The 22,670-nt window shown below is 40.9% G+C and overlaps 1 protein-coding gene across 1 annotated transcript in view; it reads right to left on the reverse strand.

Moving 5' to 3' along the window:
* Positions 1-22,670, reverse strand: part of SUCLG2 (succinate-CoA ligase GDP-forming subunit beta) — a 262,225-nt gene that overhangs the window by 198,906 nt on the left and 40,649 nt on the right. Inside the window, exon 2 of the mRNA XM_043443553.1 lies at positions 3,489-3,630. Within this exon, the coding sequence (XP_043299488.1) occupies positions 3,489-3,630 (142 nt within the window). The remainder of the gene's footprint in view (positions 1-3,488; positions 3,631-22,670) is intronic.

Here is a 22,670-nt window from a genome sequence, read left to right on the forward strand (position 1 = left end):
TTCATTTTCTTTAAAAACCACTCTTCAAGTACCACAATGCCTTTTTTAAAAGGTGATATTCATTTTTGAATTTTAGTTTTCTTTTATTTAAGCTTGCTTCACTGTTCATTTCTTTCCCTCCCCTAGCATGTGAAATCACCTTGTTAATTCCTCCAGAGCAAAAATCCTGTCTGACACAGTATACAAGCCCCAACCACAAAGTGGTGGCTAAATAAATGCTTATAAAACAAATCCATGGCTAAGAAGCCAATTAGTTAACTCCACATCTCTATGAAAATCTGAAAGATAAGTCCTCTTAGCTATGCTCCACTTAAAGGGGTGGGAGGTAATCAGCTGGCTTCCCGAATTCCCTTAAGAAAGATTCTTCGACCTGGAGTATGGGGAGTCAGCACATTTGAGGAAATAATGGGGGAAATGAAGAGCAAAGACCAACCTGAACTTTACATATCTTGCTCTCATTACCCAATCCCCAAACCACAGGAGTATAAAACAAAAATGACCCTTTCATGTAAAGATGTTGCAATACTAACTTTACTGAGGCTATTACCACAGTTCACTGGGGCACTCTCATCCAGGTGTAGGTCTAATGTTTTTTCCACCATAAAAACCAATTTTAATAGTTCTTGAAAATAAAACCAATTTTCGCTTCTTAAAATATAAACTGCTCTCAGTTTCTACATTTAGCATCTGAAAAGTACAAATTCATTCCTTTCTAGAATGTAACTTCCGGGGCTCACTCATCCTCCACAGCTGCATCCACTGTGCCTAAAACATGTGGGTGACAATAAATATTTGTTGAAAGAAAGAATACACATATATTTCAATTGACATAATAAAGGGGCTGCATTTAAGCACCTGGGGGAACTCTGAAAGGGAGGTGAAACAACAAGTACTAGCTGAAGTACCTCACTGCTTACTCTTAAAAGAGCAAAGAAAATTAAAAAACTGAAATACAGAGCCTGCCTCTGTTTTGTACTCTCAAACTCTGCTACAGCTGCCTGGGCAATGCCAGTGAGCAGATGCTCTATTCTTTATTCTTTAATGGGAAACAACTGCTCTCCAAGGTTGCAAGCAAAGAATGCACAGACACATACTCCTAGTGTCCAGGTTTGTACTATCCAACAGGGTAGCCACAACATGTGTCATTCAGGCACCTGAAATGTGGTCAGTGTGAAATGAGATGTCCTGGAGAGGTAATATATGAACCAGATTTGTGAGCATTAGCAACATTTATTTCTGCTTCATTGACTATGCCAAAGCCTTTGACTGTGTGGATCACAATTAACTGTGGAAAATTTTGAAAGAGATAGGAATACCAGACCACCTGACCTGCCTCTTGAGAAACCTGTATGCAGGTCAGGAAGCAACAGTTAGAACTGGACATGGAACAACAGACTGGTTCCAGATAGGAAAAGGAGTACGTCAAGGCTGTATATTGTCACCATGCTTATTTAACTTATATGCAGAGTACATCATGAGAAACGCTGGGCTGGAGGAAGCACAAGCTGGAATCAAGATTGCCGGGAGAAATACCAATAACCTCAGATATGCAGATGACACCACCCTTATGGCAGAAAGGGAAGAAGAACTAAAGAGCCTCTTGATGAAATTGAAAGAGGAGAATGAAAAAGCTGGCTTAAAGCTCAACATTCAGAAAATCATGGCATCCGGTCCCATCACTTCATGGCAAATAGATGGGGAAACAGTGGAAATAGTGACTAACTTTATTTTGGGGGGCTCCAAAATCACTGCAGATGGTGACTGCAGCCATGAAATTAAAAGACGCTTACTCCTTGGAAGGAAAGTTATGACCAACTTAGACAGCATATTAAAAAGCAGAGACATTACTTTGTCAACAAAGGTCCGTCTAGTCAAGGCTATGGTTTTTCCAGTGGTCAGGTATGGATGTGAGAGTTGGACTATAAAGAAGGCTGAGTGCCAAAGAACTGATGCTTTTGAACTGTGGTGTTGGAGAAGACTCTTGAAGGTCCCTTGGACTGCAAGGAGATCCAACCAGTCCATCCTAAAGGAGATCAGTCCTGGGTGTTCATTGGAAGGACTGATGTTGAAGCTGAAACTCCAATACTTTGGCCACTTGATGTGAAGAGCTGACTTACTGGAAAAGACCCTGATGCTGGGAAAGACTGAGGGCAGGAGGAGAAGGGGATGAGGATGAGATGGTTGGATGGCATCACCGACTCAGTGGACATGGATTTGGGGGGACTCTGGGAGTTGGTGATGGACAGGGAGGCCTGGCGTGCTACGGTTCTTGGGGTCGCAAAGAGTTGGACATGGCTGAGCGACTGAACTGAACTGACCTAAGCACAAGAAAAGAATATAAAATAACCCCTTGAAAACTGTTTTATATTAATTACATTTTGAAATGATAGTATTTTGGATATACTGGAGTAAACAAAATATATTATTAAAATTTGTTTCACCTATTTATTTTTACCTTTACTAAGGTGACTCAGAAAATTTAACAATATTTGTGTGGCTCACATTTCTAATGGATGGTGCTTATCCAAACCGACAACAAGAGAGTCTGCATGGCACTAAAGGAATGTTCACTGAAAAACAGCAAAGTCTGAGTCCTCATTTCTCAATCCATAACTAGGGAAACAAACTAGATTTTCTACCATGTACTAGTGTGCCGTCTCCCTTATTGTTGTTGTTTAGCTGGTTAAGTCGTGTCTGACTTTTGTGCAACCCCACAGACTATAGCCTGCCAGGCTCCTCTGTCCATGGGATCTCCTAGGCAAGAATACTGGAATGAACTGACATTTCCTACTCCAGGGCATCTTCCCAATCCAGGAACCAAACCCACTTCTCCTGTGTCTCCTGCACTGGCAGGTGGATTGTTTACCACTCAGACACCAGGGAAGCTCCATGCAGTCTCCCTTAAAGCCTCCCTTAAAGGCTCTAAATAGCTTTGGGAGGTAAACATATTAGCCTTGATCTACAGACAAACAAAATGAGGCACAGAAAAGAAAAAGTTTTACGCAAAGTTATAGAGCTGATAAATCAAAGGGCAAAACATTGAACCAAAGTCAGCAGGATTTCAAAATGCACATTCTTCCCTTTCTCTCCTCCAGTCACTAAGAGGGAACTTTCTCCTTGTTCTCAGAGGCTTAAAGAAGGATGCCAACTGTCTTTCCTGACTCATCCTGCAACAGGCTTCTCTTTGACACTTTATACCCTTCAACCAATTTTCTCACAGCCACTAAACCACAAATAAGAGAACTAGGTGAAATGGTGGCTGAGAAACATGGAAAAATTACTATAGAGTGGTACCACATACGCTTCCGTCTCATGTAGAAGAATAAAGCTTTCTTAATTGGGCATTTTGCCCTTACAGCTCAAAGTTCTCCACTGTACCTGTCACTGTTACTATAACCTGCAACTGAGAAATTTAACTAGTGGGAAACCACTACCTGTGAATTCACTAATTTGGCCAAGCATATTTCACCCATTATGAATTAGCTTACTTAGTCTCTTAGCAGCCTCGAGAGCTTCACTGGCAGTGTCTGCAACAAAGAATCTTTGAACTTTCACTCCGTTGTCAGACATTAATTTCTTACTCTGGTATTCCTGCAGGTTCAGCCATCTTCTGGAGGTTAATTGAACCACCTAGAGAAATTGGGGAAGAGAGATAAGACGACTTAAAACAGAAAGAAAAGTAACAGTCAACAGGTAGGGCCAGTCTTATAGGTACCTCAAACATCAATTAGCAACAGAAATCTTAGAGGCCAAAAAAAAAAAATATATATATATAATGAATTCTCCATGCTTAATTGTTTTTCTAATCAAAACTGTTAAGGACAACTGCACATACACCCAAATGAATAAGGTCTAAATTTAGTTAATAGGGGGGCTTCAGTCGTAGCTCAGTCAAGGCCAATTTCCTAATTTTGATATTGGAGTTAAACGATGTACAATGTCAACACCAGGGGACCCTGGGTGATGAGGACATGGGACTGCTGCACTAGTTGGCAGCTCCCTGTGAGTCTGTAAGGATTTCAATAAAAAATTACTTTTAAAACTGTTAAGGACTCTGTTGTACAGCATATGCTTTCCCCTGTCTCCACTCCAAACAAAGTTCACAGCATTATTTAAATAACTGTATATACATCATTAAACATTAAGGTAACTCAGGAAATTTGTTTTAACTCTTTGAGGTCAATGGGCCACAGACTAATCCATTTCTTTATTGTGGTTTTTAATGGATTCCATTACGTGTTTAATGAGATTATCTCCAACTCACCAAAGTTGAGTATAGTAACCTGAAATAGTCACCATTAATTAAGTTACTAATTCCTAAAAACTGCAATTTGTATATTAAAGTAACTGCTTAAGAATCATGTGAAAGTGGTCTTCCACTACGCATTGATCAGTAAGCTTTCATTTGTACTGAAAGAAATGATCAAAGGATAGCATGACATGAAAAAACTCTTCTCATTCTATCCAATAAGATCAATAACATTATCTATTAAATTCATGAAACTGAAGTGAAAGTTGAAGTCACTCAGTCGTGTCTGACTCTTTGCAACCCTATGGGCTGTACAGTCCTTGGAATTTTCCAGGCCAGAATACTGGAGTGGGTAGCCTTTCCCTTCTCCAAGGGATCTTCCTAAACCAGGGAAAGAACCCAGGTCTCCCACATTGCAGGCAGATTCTTTACCAGCTGAGCCACAAGGGAAACCCAAGAACACTGGCATGGGTAGCCTATCCCTTCTCCAGTGGATCTTCCCAATCCAGGAATTGAACCAGGGTCTCCTGCATTGCAGGCGGATTCTTTACCAACTGAGCTATCAGGGAAGCCCATTAAATTCATAAGCCTTGTTTTTAAAAGAAAAGAAAAAATAAACATACTTAGTTTCATTTATATCCATGGGCTATGATACAAAGGAACCACTGTTAACAGGAGGTAAGATAACAATGCCATTAATACACAAACCAACCAAAAAATCAATCACACAACTGGATCACAAGACTGGTCGTGGAAGATCACCTGACCCACTTCCTAGAAACTTCAGGCAAGGGCCTCGGTGAGTGACTGAGCAATATCACACAGACCATAAACTGAGGTCCACAGGGCTTTACCACGTGGAGCCATTAGCTTTCAAGACCTCTAATGTGTCCTTAAAACGGCATGTTGTTCTGGCATCTCCAAGCTACAATACACTCATGAAGCTCTTCTGGACGGGAGGCATTCCAAAAAGGCTCCAGAACCTTACAGCAAGGCTGGGTTCTACTCAACAGCAGAGTGTGTCTTCAACTTCTTTGCATCTGTATGAAGCATGTGATGGTGCTTGGCATACAGAAGAAACTGAAAAACTACCAGTAAGATAGCCAAATGAATAAATTCTGCCTTTTGTCTTTTTGTGCCCTGATACAGATAATTTTCATTTCCAGAAACTGACTTGCTCTAAAAAAAGTAAAACTCCTTCAGATCTAAAATAAGCATAACATAATTTATACACACTTGTAAAAAATTCACATTTCAACATGATCAAGCCTCAAGCTGTCTCTTTGTTCCAACCTTATAAATATTGGTAATGATGTTATTAAAACTGAAGTTGCCTGCACTTCTTCTTTAGAAACAGAAAATGCTAAGATGAAAATAAACTACTAGACATAATGCTCACATTTACTGTATATAATTTGTTAATTACATATAATTTGTTAATCTTACTTCTGAATTTTTAAATCTTGATGAAACATTAATTTGAAAAACACAATTCAAAAATTAATGTACTTGTTGACTTAGCAGTCTTAACAGCACCTCATGTAACATGACAAAAAAAAACAAAATTCAAGCTTAAGGCATTTAGTAAAAGTCCCCTAAAGAAAGAAACAACTGAATATTAGTATTGTCCCATATTCTGGGACCACTTTTAAAAGGCAAATTAGGGAAGGGTCAATACATTAAGTCTAAGTTGACATACCAATTTAAAGCCATTAACAAAAGAAGAAAAAAAATACTGTTTGAAAAGAACGTTTGAGACTAAAAACAGCCATAGTGTGGTTGTGGTCAATTTCTTTTCATCAGAACATTCGCTGTATTAATTTTAGATATGTTAATGCAATCTGCTGCAAACTAATTGCAATTGATCCAGAGACCAGCTTCATAGACACATAATACATATTGACTGTTTCTGCATTGACTCAAAATGAAAAGCTGCTTGGCTCTTAAATTGAAAACGAACACAGTGAACATAGTTCTGAAGCCACTGCTGATATTCAAGCCATCACTTCACAAAGTGATCATCTTACAGAATGACGACCTGTATCTGTCAGCTCTAAACTAGTGCCCCTGTCTTGCTCTAAAACTTCATTAACTCAACTTCATTAAGAATCTGTGATATGTCTAGAGACAAACAAGTTAAGTCTACTTTAGCATTTTCATGAGAAGAAAAAAGAAGAGAAACACTTTCTAAGTAGAAGGATGTTGTAAAGAATGCTGGAAATGTAATCAACTGCTAAATAATAACAATAATAATAATAATGGTTCTACCTATTACTGACTGAGCATGTTCTATGGGTTAGGCATTATAAGTATTCATATTATCTAATGGCCAAAAAATCATGAAAAGTCAAGTATTATTATTAAGTCAAATATTCCAAACTGTCCTTCTACCAGGCACTTCCTTGCCTTAGCCGAAGTCAGGTGAGGCCATGCAACTAGTTTCAGGTAATAAGGCATGAGAACATACGGTACATGACACATTGGGTCCAGCATCTGATTGTCAACCCTTCTACCCATCCAGGCTCTCTCTCATGACCTGGAGATTGTCAGTATTCAAGATGGTAGCTGATCTATGAGCTAGGGGTTAGAGAAAGGACTGACCATCCCCAGGGGGATCACAATCAATGTGCAGTGAAAAATACACCTTTGTGGACTTTTAGCCATTGACATTTAGCTATCTGCTGTTGCTGCAGAATTTAGCCCATCTATAGCACCTAATTTTTCCTAATAAAAACCGTCTTACCAGTTAGGAAACCCAGGCCGCAGGGTTGACCACTGCCCCAATATGACTATAACACAGATGACTATAACACAGCAAAGCTCCTCCGATCAACGGCACTGACTGACTATATAATACTATTGATGCCCTGTGACTATATTCTGGCCCCACATTCCCAGAAGCCTCTTGGTAATAAAGACTGAGACTGGTATGAGCAGGATCATATTCCTGTCTTCAAAAAGCCAAAAATCTACCAGAAATAAGATCCTCATGAAATGCTGGCACAGTGCCTGTAAGGAAAAATGTAGCTGCTCCAGATTTTGGGAGTAAGGGAAGAGAAGGTATGAGTGGATGCTGACCGAAGACTCTAAAATGGTGTAAGTAGTTTATTCTGTCTCCTAACAGGAATGACCTGTTAAAACCCTATACTATCAACTGAAGAAGTCAAGAATCTCCCAGGGAATCTATGAACTCTGGAATGTAACAGAAGAGAGTTTAAAGATCATGTGACCCCGTGCCTTTTAGTTGTTTCTGCCTGCTTGCCTTCACATTTGCCTGCTGGCCTTTAAATCACTTCCTGTGCTCTTTGCAACTGTGTCTGTGCGCACACTCAGTCGTGTCCAACTCTCTGCAATCCCGTGGACTGCAGCCCAATAGTTTCCTTTGTCCATGAAATTTAAAAGGCAAGAACGCTAGACTGGGTTGCCATTTCTTTCTCCAGCGGATCTTTCCAACCGAGGGATCGAACCTGTGTCTCCTGCATTGGCAGGTGGATTCCTTCCTGTTGAGCCACTAGAGAAGCCACTAGAGTCAGCCTCCTCATTTTGTATTCAAAAACTTGAGATCTAAAGATAGGAAGCAATGTGCCCAGAGACCCTACTGTGAAAGGGACTAACTTCAGTGTTCTTTCCTTCTTTCATACAGATTTGGCAACGTGACCACATCAGGGACAGCATCATATTCTCAAAACAGCTGGAGTAGGTGGGCACCTGGGTTTGGTTTCCTTCCGGATTTCTGTTACTCCCTTCCCCTCCACATTTCTTTGACAAAGCAAGCATTTCTAAGCTTGGAGGGGAAAGGGAAAATACAACTTAAAAGAAAAACACCACATAAAGATTTAAGGGCCTATGGGAATAAGGGAGCAGAGGCAGAAGAAAAAGAATGAAAAATGAGGGAAAGGACAAAGAGAACCAAGAGATAAAAAGACAATGACTAAGCAGGCAAAAATTCATGAGAAAACTCAAAGCACATAATTAGACAGACAGAAGAAAAAAAAAAATGACACGACAAAGAAAGCACCCTTCCCCGTGGTTTTAAAATTAGAGGTGTAGAGACAACTGAAATAACACCATGGGAGGAAAAAAAAACAATAAAGGGGGTATAGAAAGAAATGTCACTGAGCTAGGTGTCCCCATCCTCAAAGAGAGAACACACGAGCCACATCTGCCCACCGGCTCTCCACACGCCCTGTCTTTCTTCAGCCTGACCATCCATGGTCCTGCTTCACTCAGGAAGGCAGCACAACAGAGAGTGAGAAAAAGCCGAAAACTAACTACTAACCAGGAAAATAGAATTTACAACAAAAATGAGAAGCCATTTTGCCAAAAGTAACAAAGACGCCATTTGATAGGGGAAAACAATGAAGGTCTGATAATGTCATTGGTGATCAAACACCAGAGAGACCAACTCCAAAAACAATGCTGACAGCACTGATGGCAATAACCAAAACACCCACAATCTCTGAACTGGGAAGTCTACTTCTTGAGTGTTTAAACTAGCGGAATACTCACATGTGTACCTGAGATACATACAAGGCTCTTCTGTGTAGCGGTGTACATAATAAAGAGTTTAGTTGAAAGTGATCTAAATGCTCATCCAATAGGAGACTAGTTGATTAAACCACAATATATTCAAGCTATATGAAGCACTGAATACTCCTGTGGCAACACACTACCACCATATCCATGTGCTCCCTCCATTCTCAGCTCTCTTATAGCTACTGTGCCAAAACTCTGCAGCACCACGGGCAACCCTTCAGTGCCCTTTTCTGGTGGCTACAAGACTTGGCAGCCACATGTGGAGACAGCGGAGTCTGAGGGTTGAAAGAGCATGGATCACTGAGTTACTACATGGAGGACCCTTGCCTCAGAGTCACACTTTTGCATGAACAAGAAATAAACCTTTGATGTGCTGACCACCGAGATCTCGAGAATAACTTGCTCATTGACCAGTCTAGCCTCATAAGTATGGAGGCCTAACACTGTTTTCCAACACACGTTGGAAGAAAATGGCAAAGTAGAATTACATATATATTTCAGACACACGTGTGCACACACAAAGAAGTATTTTGTATCTTTCAAGGATAAACATGTGAGTAAGTAGGTATGTAAGAAAAGGGCCAGAAGAAGTTCACCAAACGTGAAATGCCAGTGAATCTGAGGGGGGCAGACCAGGAACATGGTGATCAAAGAAAGATTTAACCTAATCTATAACTTAAAACAAACAAAAAATTTATTATTTGTGGAATGAAAATCAATTTACTCAAAAACACTGAGAGGAAGTCATTAAACCTAGGCTTTAACCCAAATGCATAACCTCAAGTCTATTAACTTGCCTAGACAATGAACGGTTTGCTCGCTTACTTAAATGTAGCGAGGTTTCTTCCATTGAGGTGTGAAACTGGGGTGGGAGAGCAAAGGCTTGCTTTCTCTGTGACACAGAACTACCACCTCTAACACGAACGCCTGCTATTAGGCAGGAAGAGGCTCTTAAACCTCATTTTGAGCTCTCACAAGCATTGATAAGAGTAGAATACAAACAAGGAATTAGCTGTAAACTCGAGAGAAAATATATTTCCCTCTCATTACAGGCAAGGACGGCAGATGCTCAGTGGGTTATGGCAGGCCAAGAGTTGGTATCGTTTACTATATTTTTGTTTTTGCCAATGTTATTCTGTATGCAAATTAGGACCCATAAATCTACCTTAGTCACGTTACCTAGCAAATACTAGGCTTCAAATAAACATGTTGGTGCAAATGAAAAGACAGATATAACTTGATGTGTCTCAGTATGAGTACCATAAAGAAAAAGGTCTGCTTGCTTAAAACTGACTGCCCTGGAAAAGAGATTAAGTGGAATCCTGTTTATAAATAATATAATCATAACAATAATAGTAATAGCACTTTTCTATTTAGCCCTTTATGTGATAATGCCAGCAGGTCAACTCCTGCTTCACAAAGAAAACATGCTAAAGAAACAGATAAAGAAGAGCAGCATCATGATTTGAAGCCTAAGCCTATGGAAAGGAAAGAATGATGTCGGAAGAAAGAGCAGGAAAGTGAGTACCAAGACTGTTATATTTACTGTGTGTTCAAGCTAAAGTGTGGGGCCTTTGTGTGGGTAACCTTTGAAAATATAGCATCCTTTCCGTCCAGAACTGGCCACGTGCCATTCATGTTATTCCCATTCTGCACACTGTAAGGAAGTTAATTAACCAATTAACGAGTCCCCTGTGGCTGAGTCCCTAAACTCTAACAGGGGTACAGAGGAAAGCCACCTCTATGGATGAGAGAAATGGCAGCTGAAATGAGGTTCCTCATTTACAAGGGAGAAAATGAACAGGCCCATCCTTATAGGTGGCTGTAGGGACTAAATACAAATCAATTAGAACAATGTCCAGTGTATCATAAGCACCAAAAAGAGGTTAGCTATGATTATTTAATGTAGCAAAACAAATCAGGAGAACAGGGTGACAAGAAGACAGAGAGGACTCATTAGAATAAAAACAGTAGGTGATCATGTAAACAATAAGATGAGGAACGTTATGTGCCTGAAGCAGGGTCCTGGAGCACCAACACCCCATTGTGTGTGCGGAGGATTGCTTCTGGGGGGAGGAGGAGATTATCAGTTAAAGGGGAATGGACAACAGGTGGGCTCTTTAGTTACCACGGAAACCAGAGAGGGGCATGCTCCTTACTACCCCTTTGATAAGAACAATCAATAGCTGGGACACGGGGCAAGTTCACAGGAAGGTCAGTCGAGTGAGTAGGGTGTAGGTGAAGCAGGCACCGGTCGAACAGTGGATGGACAGAAAGCAAGCGATCAGCCATCTTGAGTGGCCTGGCCATACAGTGATCAAGAGAAGTAATACTTGAATTCTTCTTTACAATAAACTATTAGATGAGGATCAGACTAGGGGCCTGAGGCTATTCATGCCTCACTTACAATGCATCTCTGATAGTACATCTTCTCTAAGGCCCACAGTAAGGGGGGCAGCAACTGTTACAAAAATAAAATAATCTGTCCTACCAGGAAAGAACTGAAAGCTGCCCTTTCAGACTCTCCAGATACTGGATCATAGCCGGTTGCTATTTAGATTTAATTCTTCTTTGAGTACCTCGGCAAAGTCTTCTATTTTAAGACTACACCAAATACTAGCTGGCAATTGTTAAGTGCCACGAAGCTGCAGAAACTGTATTAGTTACTAGAAAAGTACTTTGTCAATTAATTCTCACAACCACTCTACAAGGAAACAAACTAGCAGAAGCCCATTTTATACATGAGCAAGTAAAGGCTCAGGGAAGCTAAGTGGTTACAGGCAGAGCCGCATTCCAGTCCAGGATTGTGTGTGCCAGACTCCAGAGCCTGTGCCTTTCAGTTAGGCAGAAATCCTGAATGGACTCCTAGCCCACAAAAGTGGGTCCTGGGCAGTGAAATAAACTGGGGCGAGAGGAGAAGTGGGAGGTTCTGTTTTGTGAATTTCACTGTAGGACAGTACTGAGCTGAACTGGAAAGGAGGTTCAAGGGAAAAATGAGAAGCTCTGAATAAGAGAGGTTCCTGAATGGATTTCACTAAGTCAAAAGAATTAAGATGCTCAAAGATAACTGCTTCATTCTTTTTATCCTAGGTTCAGCAGAAAAGCAGCACTTTTTTTAAGGAGCAAAGAAATGTAAAACTCTTTGTAGTAAGGACAGATGCCCAAAGGAGGCTTCACTCCATAACTCCACACTGCTGCTCTGCCAGCAGCAAGAAAGAGAGGGAAAGAAAAAATACAACCTCCAAAAAATTAGCATATTAACACAACAGCAGAAACAAATGTATAAAAGGCTCTAAAAATCCTGAGAAACAGTGTTTCAAAGTGCCTGCCTGTTCCCTGGTAAAGCGTATGCCAGCTTGATTATGTTTTGAAGGAAAATCACCTTAAGTTTACACGGTGAACAGAAGTGGGCAAGATTTATTTATATAGAGAAAGAAAACAAATTAGGTAGCATAAATATATGCGTGCATTTTAACTACTACCAAAGAATTAGGCAGAAGCTATACCTTGTTCATTCATTCGACAATTTTCCACTGCACTTTATAATGTGGCGGCCACTATGCTTGGCAACCAAGATCAACAGTACAGGCGTGTTTTTTGCCATCAAAGAGTTTCCATCCTAAGAGAGGAAGCAAGGAAGAAAGACGTGAGCACATAAATGAAAAGTATAATTACAAAGAAGCTTATGAAGGAAGTAAAATATGCATAATGAATGATGGAGGCCAACTGCAGATTGAGCAGTCACCTCTGAGGAAATGTCATCCAGGCAAAAAGCTGAAGTCAGAAAGCAGGGAGACGTGTGAAGTAACCACGAGAACTCAAGCAGACCGATCTGCCGCAGGAAAGGCTCCGTGTGACCAGAGCAAGGGGGATCCTCAAAGGGATGCGGGTGGGACGGTGAGCAGGGATCAGGCCACGCAGGTGCTTTGCAGCTACAGAGAGGAGTTGAGGTTTTTTTCACTCACAGTGAGGATGAGAAGATCAAACTCACATTTTAGAAAAGTCACTGTGTCTTCTGTTTAACAGAACGAAACCAATTAAGAGAGCAATATTAAACCAGAATAGAGCCTGCAACCTTTTTCTGTAAATAGTCAAATAATAAATGTTACAGGCTTTGAGGCTACATAGTCTCAGTTGCAACTATTTAACTCTGCTTTTATAGCACAAGCACGCTTAGATAATACATAAATAAATGGGCAGGACTGTGTTCCAATAAATCTTTATTTACAAAAACGATGTGGCTAGCAGCCCACAGTTTGTAGACTCCTCAACTAGACCACAGAGAAGGTGGTGGAGATGGAAACAGAAATAGACGGCAGAATTTGGTAATTAAGCAAAGCTTCCTCATGGATCAGATGTGGGGAATAAAGTAAAAAGAAATCTAGTATTAGACACACACATGCACCCAACACACACACACTTTACAAGGTTCATTCATTAAGCCTGGTGAGTTTTATGTACCTGCTAGTTATAAAAAAGCATTTCTTTAGAAACAATCTTAACTTTGGACTTTTTTGCCCAAACTGGCCTTTGCATTACACTTAATTATTGACACTTCTGTACATCATTTCACAACATCAGAGCTGCTGGGTCTTTGATCTTATAACCTTCTTCCATTATTTAATATAGATCCCAGTGGGCAACAAGCAAACGGCCCTCCTATAGCACTCTCCTGCTACAGTGGCCCATCTGCAGCTTCTCTCCAAGGAGAAAACGGAAGCCCTCCCTTGATTAAAGAGATAGCAAGCAGAAATAGTAAAAAAAAATAAACAAATAAACAAAGAAGAAATAAAACCTAAGGATTAATAAAATGTGGCATATCCAATGGAATTTCTTTAAATGTTTCGAATGAATAAGCCAGCTCTTGAAATAGATCAACACAAAACAAATTTTCAAAGCAAAACAGAGAGAGGAAAAGAAAGCAAGTGACAGACAAGAGGGGGACACATAAGACTGCATACTTAAACAGGAAAAACAATAATATTAAACAATTTTACGGAGATAAATAAAGGGGGTTCAGAGCATGCTACCCCAAAATATGCCATTCAGGCACAAGGATTATTCTGAGCTAAATGTAAACTAAAAGAAACAGATGCAAGAAAAACTCTGCTCCCAACTTCCTCTCTCCCCGCCCCCGTCCCTGACACACACATGCACAAACAAGGAAGGATGATTCTTCTTTCAATTTTTTTTTATTTTATATGAAGTAAAGCCTACTAACAACGTTGTGATAGTTTCAGGGGGACAGCAAAGGGAGACAGCAAAAGTCTTCCATATACTTGTACCCATCCTCCCCCAAACTCCCCTCCCAAGAGTACAATGATTCTTAATCACGGGAGATAAATCTAGACTCACCACAGAAACAGCACCAGAGGGATCAACTCAAGGAACCTACTAACTAGTCCTTACCTTCCATCAGTATCCCCCATCTATTTAACCTCCCACAATTTGCTCCCCCTAGAAGTCCTTTTCCTTCATCCTATCACTCCCCTACAAATTTATTGTTAAGATGCCATAAAAGCCTGAGTTCTGATCACCCCCTTAAGTTACTCATCACTGAGTGCTGCCATGTGTGTGCACACTGCACCTGTTAATAAAACTCTGCTTTTCTCTGTTTTTCCTCAGCCGAATTTGAAGGAACCCAGACAATGAACCTAAGATGGGTAGAAGAAAAGTTCTTCCCTCTGCAACAATGTGAGTTAACATATCAAATCAGTTTAAAAAATGACATGCCAAGTTTAGAACAGTGACTAGGTTAGACAGTCAGAGACAGACATGAGTTTGGGAAAGGGGCACCAAGAGACTTTAACAGTATCAAGTACACTTTATGACCTTTATTTAAACATTGTGTGCATATGTGCTCAATTGTGTCCAACTCTTTGCAACACTATGGACTGTAGCCCACCAGGTTCCTCTGTACACAGAAATTTTCCTGGCAAGAATACTGGAGTGGGTTGCCACTTCCTTCTCCAGGGGATCTTCCTGACCCGGGGATCAAACCTGTGTCTCTGTCTTTATCTCAATGCCACCTGGGAAGCCCATTTAAACATTATCTGAGCAAATATAAAAAGAAAGCAGCATTTGAAACTTCTTCATATTGGACACACATATGACTTGATAATAATCATTACCCATTTTTGAAATAGTTATGTACTTAACACAATAAATTTAATAACTATGCCTAGTTCCATGAATTAAGATGGATTTATTAATCAATAAAATACAAGACAGCAAGCCAAAAATAATCTTCATCAGGAGAAGTAAAAAGTCAGATCTAAAAGAAATCTGGGATCATGCGGTGCCAACAGCTCGCACTGTGCCTGAGTAACTGAGCTCTGGAGGACTTCCGACCCCTGCTGCCAAGCTGTCACAGCCTTGCCAAGCCAGCGTGAGGCATCCGCCGCGTGCTCAGGCCCTTCCAGCACACCGGCACCACAGCTGTGCAGAGCAGGTGAGCTCAGGGAGCAGGGAGGATGCGGCTTTTCATCCATGAACCGACACAGGGCTATGCCAGGTGGCTTGCTTTTATGTCAGGTTCACGTTCATAAAACTTGTGTCTCTGCTCACTTCCAGAGCATGAGTGAGTAACTCTACAAGTCATTTCCTGAAAATCAGGTTACTGTTTCACCTCATAAAAAGTGTGTGTGTTTGTGTGTGTGTGTGAGAGAGAGAGAGATACTTTGCTCATGCAAGTGAGTCTCTGTGGCTTTGGGGTTCCAAGAATAGTCTTCATGCAAAGTGCTCACTGGAAAACAAATTCAGAACAGTGGAATAATATAACAGCCAGTGCTCAACTTTGTATTCTGGGGCCATTAATTGCTCAGCAATCCCAGCCAACCATTTTATACACTTACACATGCCACCAGAGGAGATTACATGTAATACTCAGAGAAGAGAAAATGCTAGATACTTTTCTTCAGCAACCTTGCCCAAAGGTGTGAGAAGCCTGCTTTCAAGAACTTCACCTCATATGAGCTTGTGACACTGAGTATGTAAAGCAGAGATATTAGTGAAGCAGAACACCAAACCTTCCAGGGTTGCTGGGAGGATATAAACACAGAAGGTCTATGAAGGTGTTTTGTTACATGTGTTCAGCATGGCCATTACCATGAGTCACATGTGTCAACTCAGTGCATCAGATTCAGCTCCCCAGTAGAGCCCTGCCCCCTTCCCCACTCCATTCCCTTCATTTCCCAATTTGTCAGCTCTCCTTAAATTACTCCCTGAAGTCCCTTCCAATAAATTCAGTTGAAAGCTTGCAAGGGGCCAACTTTATTTCAATCAACCCACTTGTGCTCCTTCTAACAATCTAATAGCACTTAACAGTTTAGGATACATTTGAGTTTAATGGGATTTACCTGATAGAAAGAGACTTCTCATGGCTTCTTTGTAGCAGCAGCTTTGAGTGGCCTAGCTAACTCAATCTCACAGGTTCGCCTGTCACCCTGGCATACTGAAGAAATGACTCGGAGAGTAGTAAATGATCGACCTTTGCTGGGGAAATTCCTGAGACCATCTGACATTTTGAAGGCTTGCTGTACAGAATGATAATTGGTGTCTGCAAGGTTCCAAGTGCATTATTTGTGTTTAGAAGGAGACTTCATTCTTGTTGATGAATGAAATACTACTACTCTGGGGAGTGAGATCTTAGAACTGTCTATTAAGAAAGTTATCAACATATAGAGTGTCCCTTTCTTCATGTTTCCACTGTCAGAATTCCCACTTAGAGGAGAAATTACAGTCTCAAGTGTTAAATCTGACTGCCCAATATCCCATATAAATGTCCTACTTAGAAAAATAGACACCAGACCTTTTGATTCATATTAGTCATCTCTTCTCTTGCAATAATCTGAGTTTCTTTAGTCAGAGTTGGAAAGGCAGAGATTGCTAAATTTTACATATATCTGTATAAATAACCCACAGAAGTGAATCTTCAAGGCAAGTTTTCAGAAAATTAGATAACATGAAAATGAAACTTCAAAATAATTCCTGAAAAGAGAATTTATCCCACAGCATAGGATACATGACATTCACTTTGTTCCAGGAAACTTTTGAAAGAGATATTGTCATTCATTTGAAAAGTATGTCGTGATGACAGAAAAACCTGAAAAGCACACACAGACGAAAGGACCTGCAAAATAGACAATGTGACACTCAATATCTGAGCAGCAAAGAAAATAATAGTCTAATCATTTTATATCCTCTTAAAATTGAAGGATTTGAAAGAACCTAAGAAATCTCAAGAAAATTGAATCCTAATTATTTTTCTTTCAAGAACCTAGAGTGAAATGCTATACAATATTACTACAAATAAACACCTGGTCCAAACTAAAAGTTAACAGAGAAAATGAGAAATAAAACTACAAAATATGATGTACTGTTTGGTAATGTTGTGATGAAGGGTTCAGGAGTTGACAGTGAGAAATGGGCTTAAAAGGGTGAAGCTGAAGATCTGGTGGTCCATCTTTGCCCTATCGTTCATTGGTAGATGACCTTTTACCTTCTTTACTTAAGTTAAATGAAATTATCAACTATTACAACCTTACAGGGCTGTAGAAAAAAAAAATGAATGTCTATGACATTTTTCAATCTGATCTGGGATCAAGAAACAACACAGAAAGGCAAGAAATGAGAAGATGGTGCTCCATTACTTTCCGTGTGGCCAGATTCAGTCAGCATCCAATGGCTATCCCAAGATAAATAGCCTACATAACTCGCCCTTGGGATTTCGCTCGTGGTCCAGTGGCTAAGACTTCGAGCTCCCAATGCAGGAGGCCCAGGTTCAATCCTTGGTCTCGGAAGTAGATCCTATATACTGCAACTAAGACCCAGTACATCCCAATAAATAAATATCAAAAAAAGATAATAATAACTCCTTTCCCTTGTTGGCTGCCAAGCTCTTTTCTGGAGGACGTCCTCCTTTGTCTCTAGTGGAGAACACTCCCCTCAGATCTGTGGATATCTGTGATTTCCACAGATCCTGCCATCTTTGAGGCACCTGACCTTCCCAAGGCAGAGGAAACACCCAAAGGAAATACTGCCAAAATGATGGCTGGAGAAGTGACCTACCACCTTGAGACCAAGTCCCCTCCCAAAAGCAATCTGACTAGTAAGCATCACCTACTCTACAAGGTTAGAATAAAAGCTAAGCAGAGTAGGGACACAGAAAGGAAGAACACAAGATTGGGCCAAAATGTCTAAACAAAACAGTCATAGCAGCACTGGAGAAAATAATAGTGAAGAAGGGAGTACACTTGGTAGACCAGAAGTTGAGAAAATTCCCTGAGGAATGTCAGGCAAATAGGAACTAGACTGAAATAGAATCCCACATCTAAAACAACTAGGACAGGAACTGTACCAGAAGTGGAAGCAACTGATTATACTTTAAACTTGAAGGCTGGCACCCAGGGAGCTCAGGAGGGGCCCAGGCAACCATTAGGGTAACTTAACTGATGTCAGGCAGCACCAGACATGTGAGACAAAAAGTGGTGTTTTGGGGCACCTGGGCCCAAGGGCTGACACAGTGAGCCAGGTGCCCCCTGACACCTGAAAGACTGGTTACTGACACCTTCCAAGGGACCACATGCTTGGCCCCTCCCCCACAGTCACTGACAGCAGGATGCTGTAAGAACAAAGTCAGTAATAAACAGTGGAAGCCCACCAACATCATGAAAGAGAAACAAAGAAGAGAACTATTACCTGAGACAAAAAAGCTCAAGTAGAACAAAGCACAAAACTGTGCCTTAAAAAATATAACACATCAGACATGTCACAGAATAATGTAGCAATTAAAAAATTTATCTAAAGATCTTGAAAATTTTTAATTGATCAGTGGAAAAAAACAGGCAAGAAGAGATCCGTTGAAAGTAAAGGAAATATTTTCAGAAGATAAATTAGTGAACTAGAAACTGGAGGAGAGAAGTTCATGGTCAAATATCTACCAAATACACCATTTTACTTCATTACGTACAAATTCTCAACACACATTATCTTATTAAAGGTTCTGAGAAGTCCAATCATTTAAAAAATATGCATATTTAGATATATTTCACAGTTTTCTCCAAACCAATTTTCACTTGACATTTGCTTTAGATCCCATGGAACTAGTTATTCCCTTAGGAAATACCATAGATTGCAAACAAATTCAAGTACACAACTAACCATAATATCAGACGAAAGGAAACAGGAGCTGTTTACCTTTGTGTGAAAGTACATATTTGTTTTTTCGGGTATTTCCACTTATCCTATTGTTCTGCACAACCTCTTTGGGATTCAGTGCAGAACGGGGGCCCACACTTCAGCCTTATCACTATGTGCCAGTTATTAACCTATTTTTCATCAGTTCTGAAACCTCCCGCCTAGGTGCCCACCACTCTGCTAACTGAAACCCTGCAAATCAACTTCTCCTTTGCCAGCCGGCTTCCTGTTACGTTCTGCCAATACATGGCACCACTGCAAGACGAGAAGCCTGGAGGATGGAGAAAGTATCTGCTCCTTTCAGTGTATGATATTCCTTCATGAGAGCTCCGAGTCACAGTTCTTCACCCTGGCAGTATCAGTTGGTTCCAAGAGCACCTGCTTTCAGTTTAAAAGGTTCTGCCTATATTCCTAGACTAGCCTCAGAGCCATCGGAACCCAGCCAGGCAGTGCCTCTTCCTGAATGCTCTGGGTCCCAGCACTGCAGGATTCTTCCTCCCCATTTCCAAGTTCTTGGAGAGTTTATTCCAGGGGTGGTAGCTGCTTCCTACAGTTACAACCTCTGCTTTAGTCAGGGTTCTCTTTTTGTCCCTGCAGTCCTCCTGTTAGGGGAAGCACACTAATTGAAACTGCCCACCCTGGCCAGGCACCACAGTAACCATTTGCATGGAACTGTTTTACGACAGGAGGTCCTGTAAGGAACAGGGAACTAATAAGCCTCCACCAACCAGCAGAGCTTGGGAAAGGTCAAAAGGAGACACCACCTGTCCGACCGCCTCCCCAAATCCTTCTCTCTGGCGTCCATCTTGGCTGAACAAGGCGTGCACCACCAGGAAGGACTCTGAGTCAGAATGATTGGCTAAGGACAACCCGGAAACTAATCCCATCACCATAAAACCCGAGACTGCAAGCCATGTGACAGAGCTGTTCTCCTGGGTTCCCTTATCCTCCTGCTCTCCACCCGGGTGCCCTTTCCCAATAAAATCTCTTGCTTTGTCAGCAGATGTGTTTCCTCGGACAATTCATTTCCGAGTGTTAGACAAGAGCCCAGTTTCGGGCCCTGGAAGGGGTCCCCTTTCCTGCAACACTCCCAACATTTCTTTAATCAACTTGCTACATTAAATTATTCTTGTTAAAATAACTAGTGCAGTTGACTGAACTCCAAATGAAAAAAGCAGGAATGGCAAGTATGAATACAGAGAAATTTAGACAATGTTGTTCCCGTTTGATGACTCCTTATCTGTGCTGCTGCTGCTGCTGCTGCTGCTAAGTCGCTTCAGTTGTGGCTGACTCTGTGCGACCCCATAGACGGTAGCCCACCAGGCTCCCCCATCCCTAATTCTCCAGGCAAGAACACTGGAGTGGGCTGCCATTTCCTTCTCCGTACCTGTAACTAATATTATATGTTTATAGAGCTAGAATGTCAAGTCCATCAGGCCCAAACTTGTTTGTTCACAGATGAATGCCCAGTGCTTAGAACACTGTATGGTACACAGCAAGTACTCAATTCAGTTTTTTATGGAATGAACGCCATGTGTGAACATTCAAGATGGACAAAGGTATATCAACTCCCAAAATCTCTCAGGAGGACCCTGATACATAGTTGGAAGCAATATTTTGACAAGGTGTTTGGGGTGAACTTTCTTGTTTATATATTGTCTGTGACTGCTTTCTCACTATAGCTGCAGAGTTGAGTAGCCACAACAGAGACTACACGGCTACAAAGCTTAAAATACCTACTATGTGGTCTTTGAAGAAACAACTTGATGACTCCTGTCCACAATATGAGATGGGGACAGGTTACTTGAGAGTCCAGAGAAGGAAACTGCATCCTCATACCCTCCTTCATCAGCACTGGGAGTCCCACAGGAGAGTTTTTTCACCTCACTAGCTAAGTGAAAACATACAAGAGGCTTTCAGGGCAGATACAGTAAGAAACTACTTCATTAAGTAAAGTCAAGCTATAGATTTTGATAAGTCTCTGACTGAGAGACTCTCTGACTGGGCATCAGAAACATCTTGCTAGCCCAAATGTCCTTTCTGACCAGTCCAGATCACGGGAGAAGAGGTCAATTTGTAGAGGGACAGGGCAAAAGAAAAGGGACAGGAATTCTGGGTATGCTGTTTTATTTCCCAATTGAGAAAATGCAAAACAGCCAGGAATTAACTCAGCATGTGATTCCATTACAGGGAATAAGATGAAAATTCTCACCCAGGAGCTATCAAATCCAAGTTTTGAGCACATTTTCTGCAGAGTGCCACACATAGTCAATTTCCTTGAGAACAGTTCCTTCTCTAAAACTGCACAAGTAGAAGGAGCATGAGATGCTCCAGACTGTAAATCTCATTTTGCTAAGCTTTTCTACAGCAATTCCAGAGGTTCTCCTTCTCCTCCCACTAATATCATGTTATGATCAGAAAGTCTCAAGAGCAGACACTAATTTTCACAAATCCTTATCTGTATTAAGAACCGAAAGACTGTGTCCCATTATTGATGGAAAAAAAAGACTAACGATGAGCAGAGTTCCCTAGCCTCATCTCATCACTGGACAGCAGCAGATCCAGCAGCAGCACCAACTTTTTCTCCACAAAACGTGCCTAACTCAGCTTATTCAATAAACAACCTCTAAATAGTTTATTTACATTTATTGGTGTGGCTTATAAAGTGAACTTTATACATAGAATGCTACACCCCAAACTAGCAAGGGTGCTCTCTTCCGAGGAAAGGCACTTGGTGTGGGAGATTTTATTTTTATTATAACACCCAATGATTTTAATTCTGTACCAAAGGGATAAACTACTTTTTCAAATAAATAATTTTCTCCAGAAAACCTTTCCTGATTTCCTAAATCAGGATTCAGCAGACTACAGTCCATTGGACATATCTACCCACCAGCCAATTTTTGTAAATAAAGTTTTATTGAAACACAGCCACATCTATCCTTTTACATATTGTCAACACTGCTTTCACTTTACAGCTGATAAGAGTTGAGTGGTTCCAATCAAGAATGTAAGGAGCAGGAGTCTAAAATATTTACTATACGGTCCTTAAGAGAAAGTATTTGCTAACCTAAAATCTACATCAGCATTCCACTCCTAGCTTAATCTTTATCACTGAAGTCCATCATTTTCCCTCACAGTATCTCTCAAAGTACGACTGATGACTTATCTGTGTGATCTGTCAATGTCTGGGCATCCCAAGAAACTATGATGACCTCAAAGGCACATACCAGGCCTGATGGCTTCACCAATGAATCCCTTGTGACTGGTCAGTCCTGGTGTGTACAAAGCACTTTATAAGTATTGGCAGAGTGATAACAGTTTATTAGATGTAAAGACCAGAGATAAAATGATCTCAACCTAAAACTGGGGCCACCAAACTGCCTTCCTCGGAGACAACAATAGTTCTTGTGATGCTAAATTAGACAAGGTCAGGCACTTTCTGAGCTAAGCCATTTCCTTCTCCAAGCAGTTCAGTAGTCATGTTGTTAGAGTGATCCAATTTTCAGTCTACATGCCCACCAATTATCTCTAAGACTACAATGGTGAAAAGTTTCTTTCTACATTTTGCCATGTATTACCTACAAATGGCAATTCAAACAAACACAGACTCTACAGGGAAGATGTACCTCAGAGTACATTGATTTAACACCTACTATGGGTCAGGCATGCTTAGACACAGAGGAAG

Source organism: Cervus canadensis, chromosome 22 (assembly GCF_019320065.1).
Source record: "Cervus canadensis isolate Bull #8, Minnesota chromosome 22, ASM1932006v1, whole genome shotgun sequence".
Taxonomy (NCBI): domain Eukaryota; kingdom Metazoa; phylum Chordata; class Mammalia; order Artiodactyla; family Cervidae; genus Cervus; species Cervus canadensis.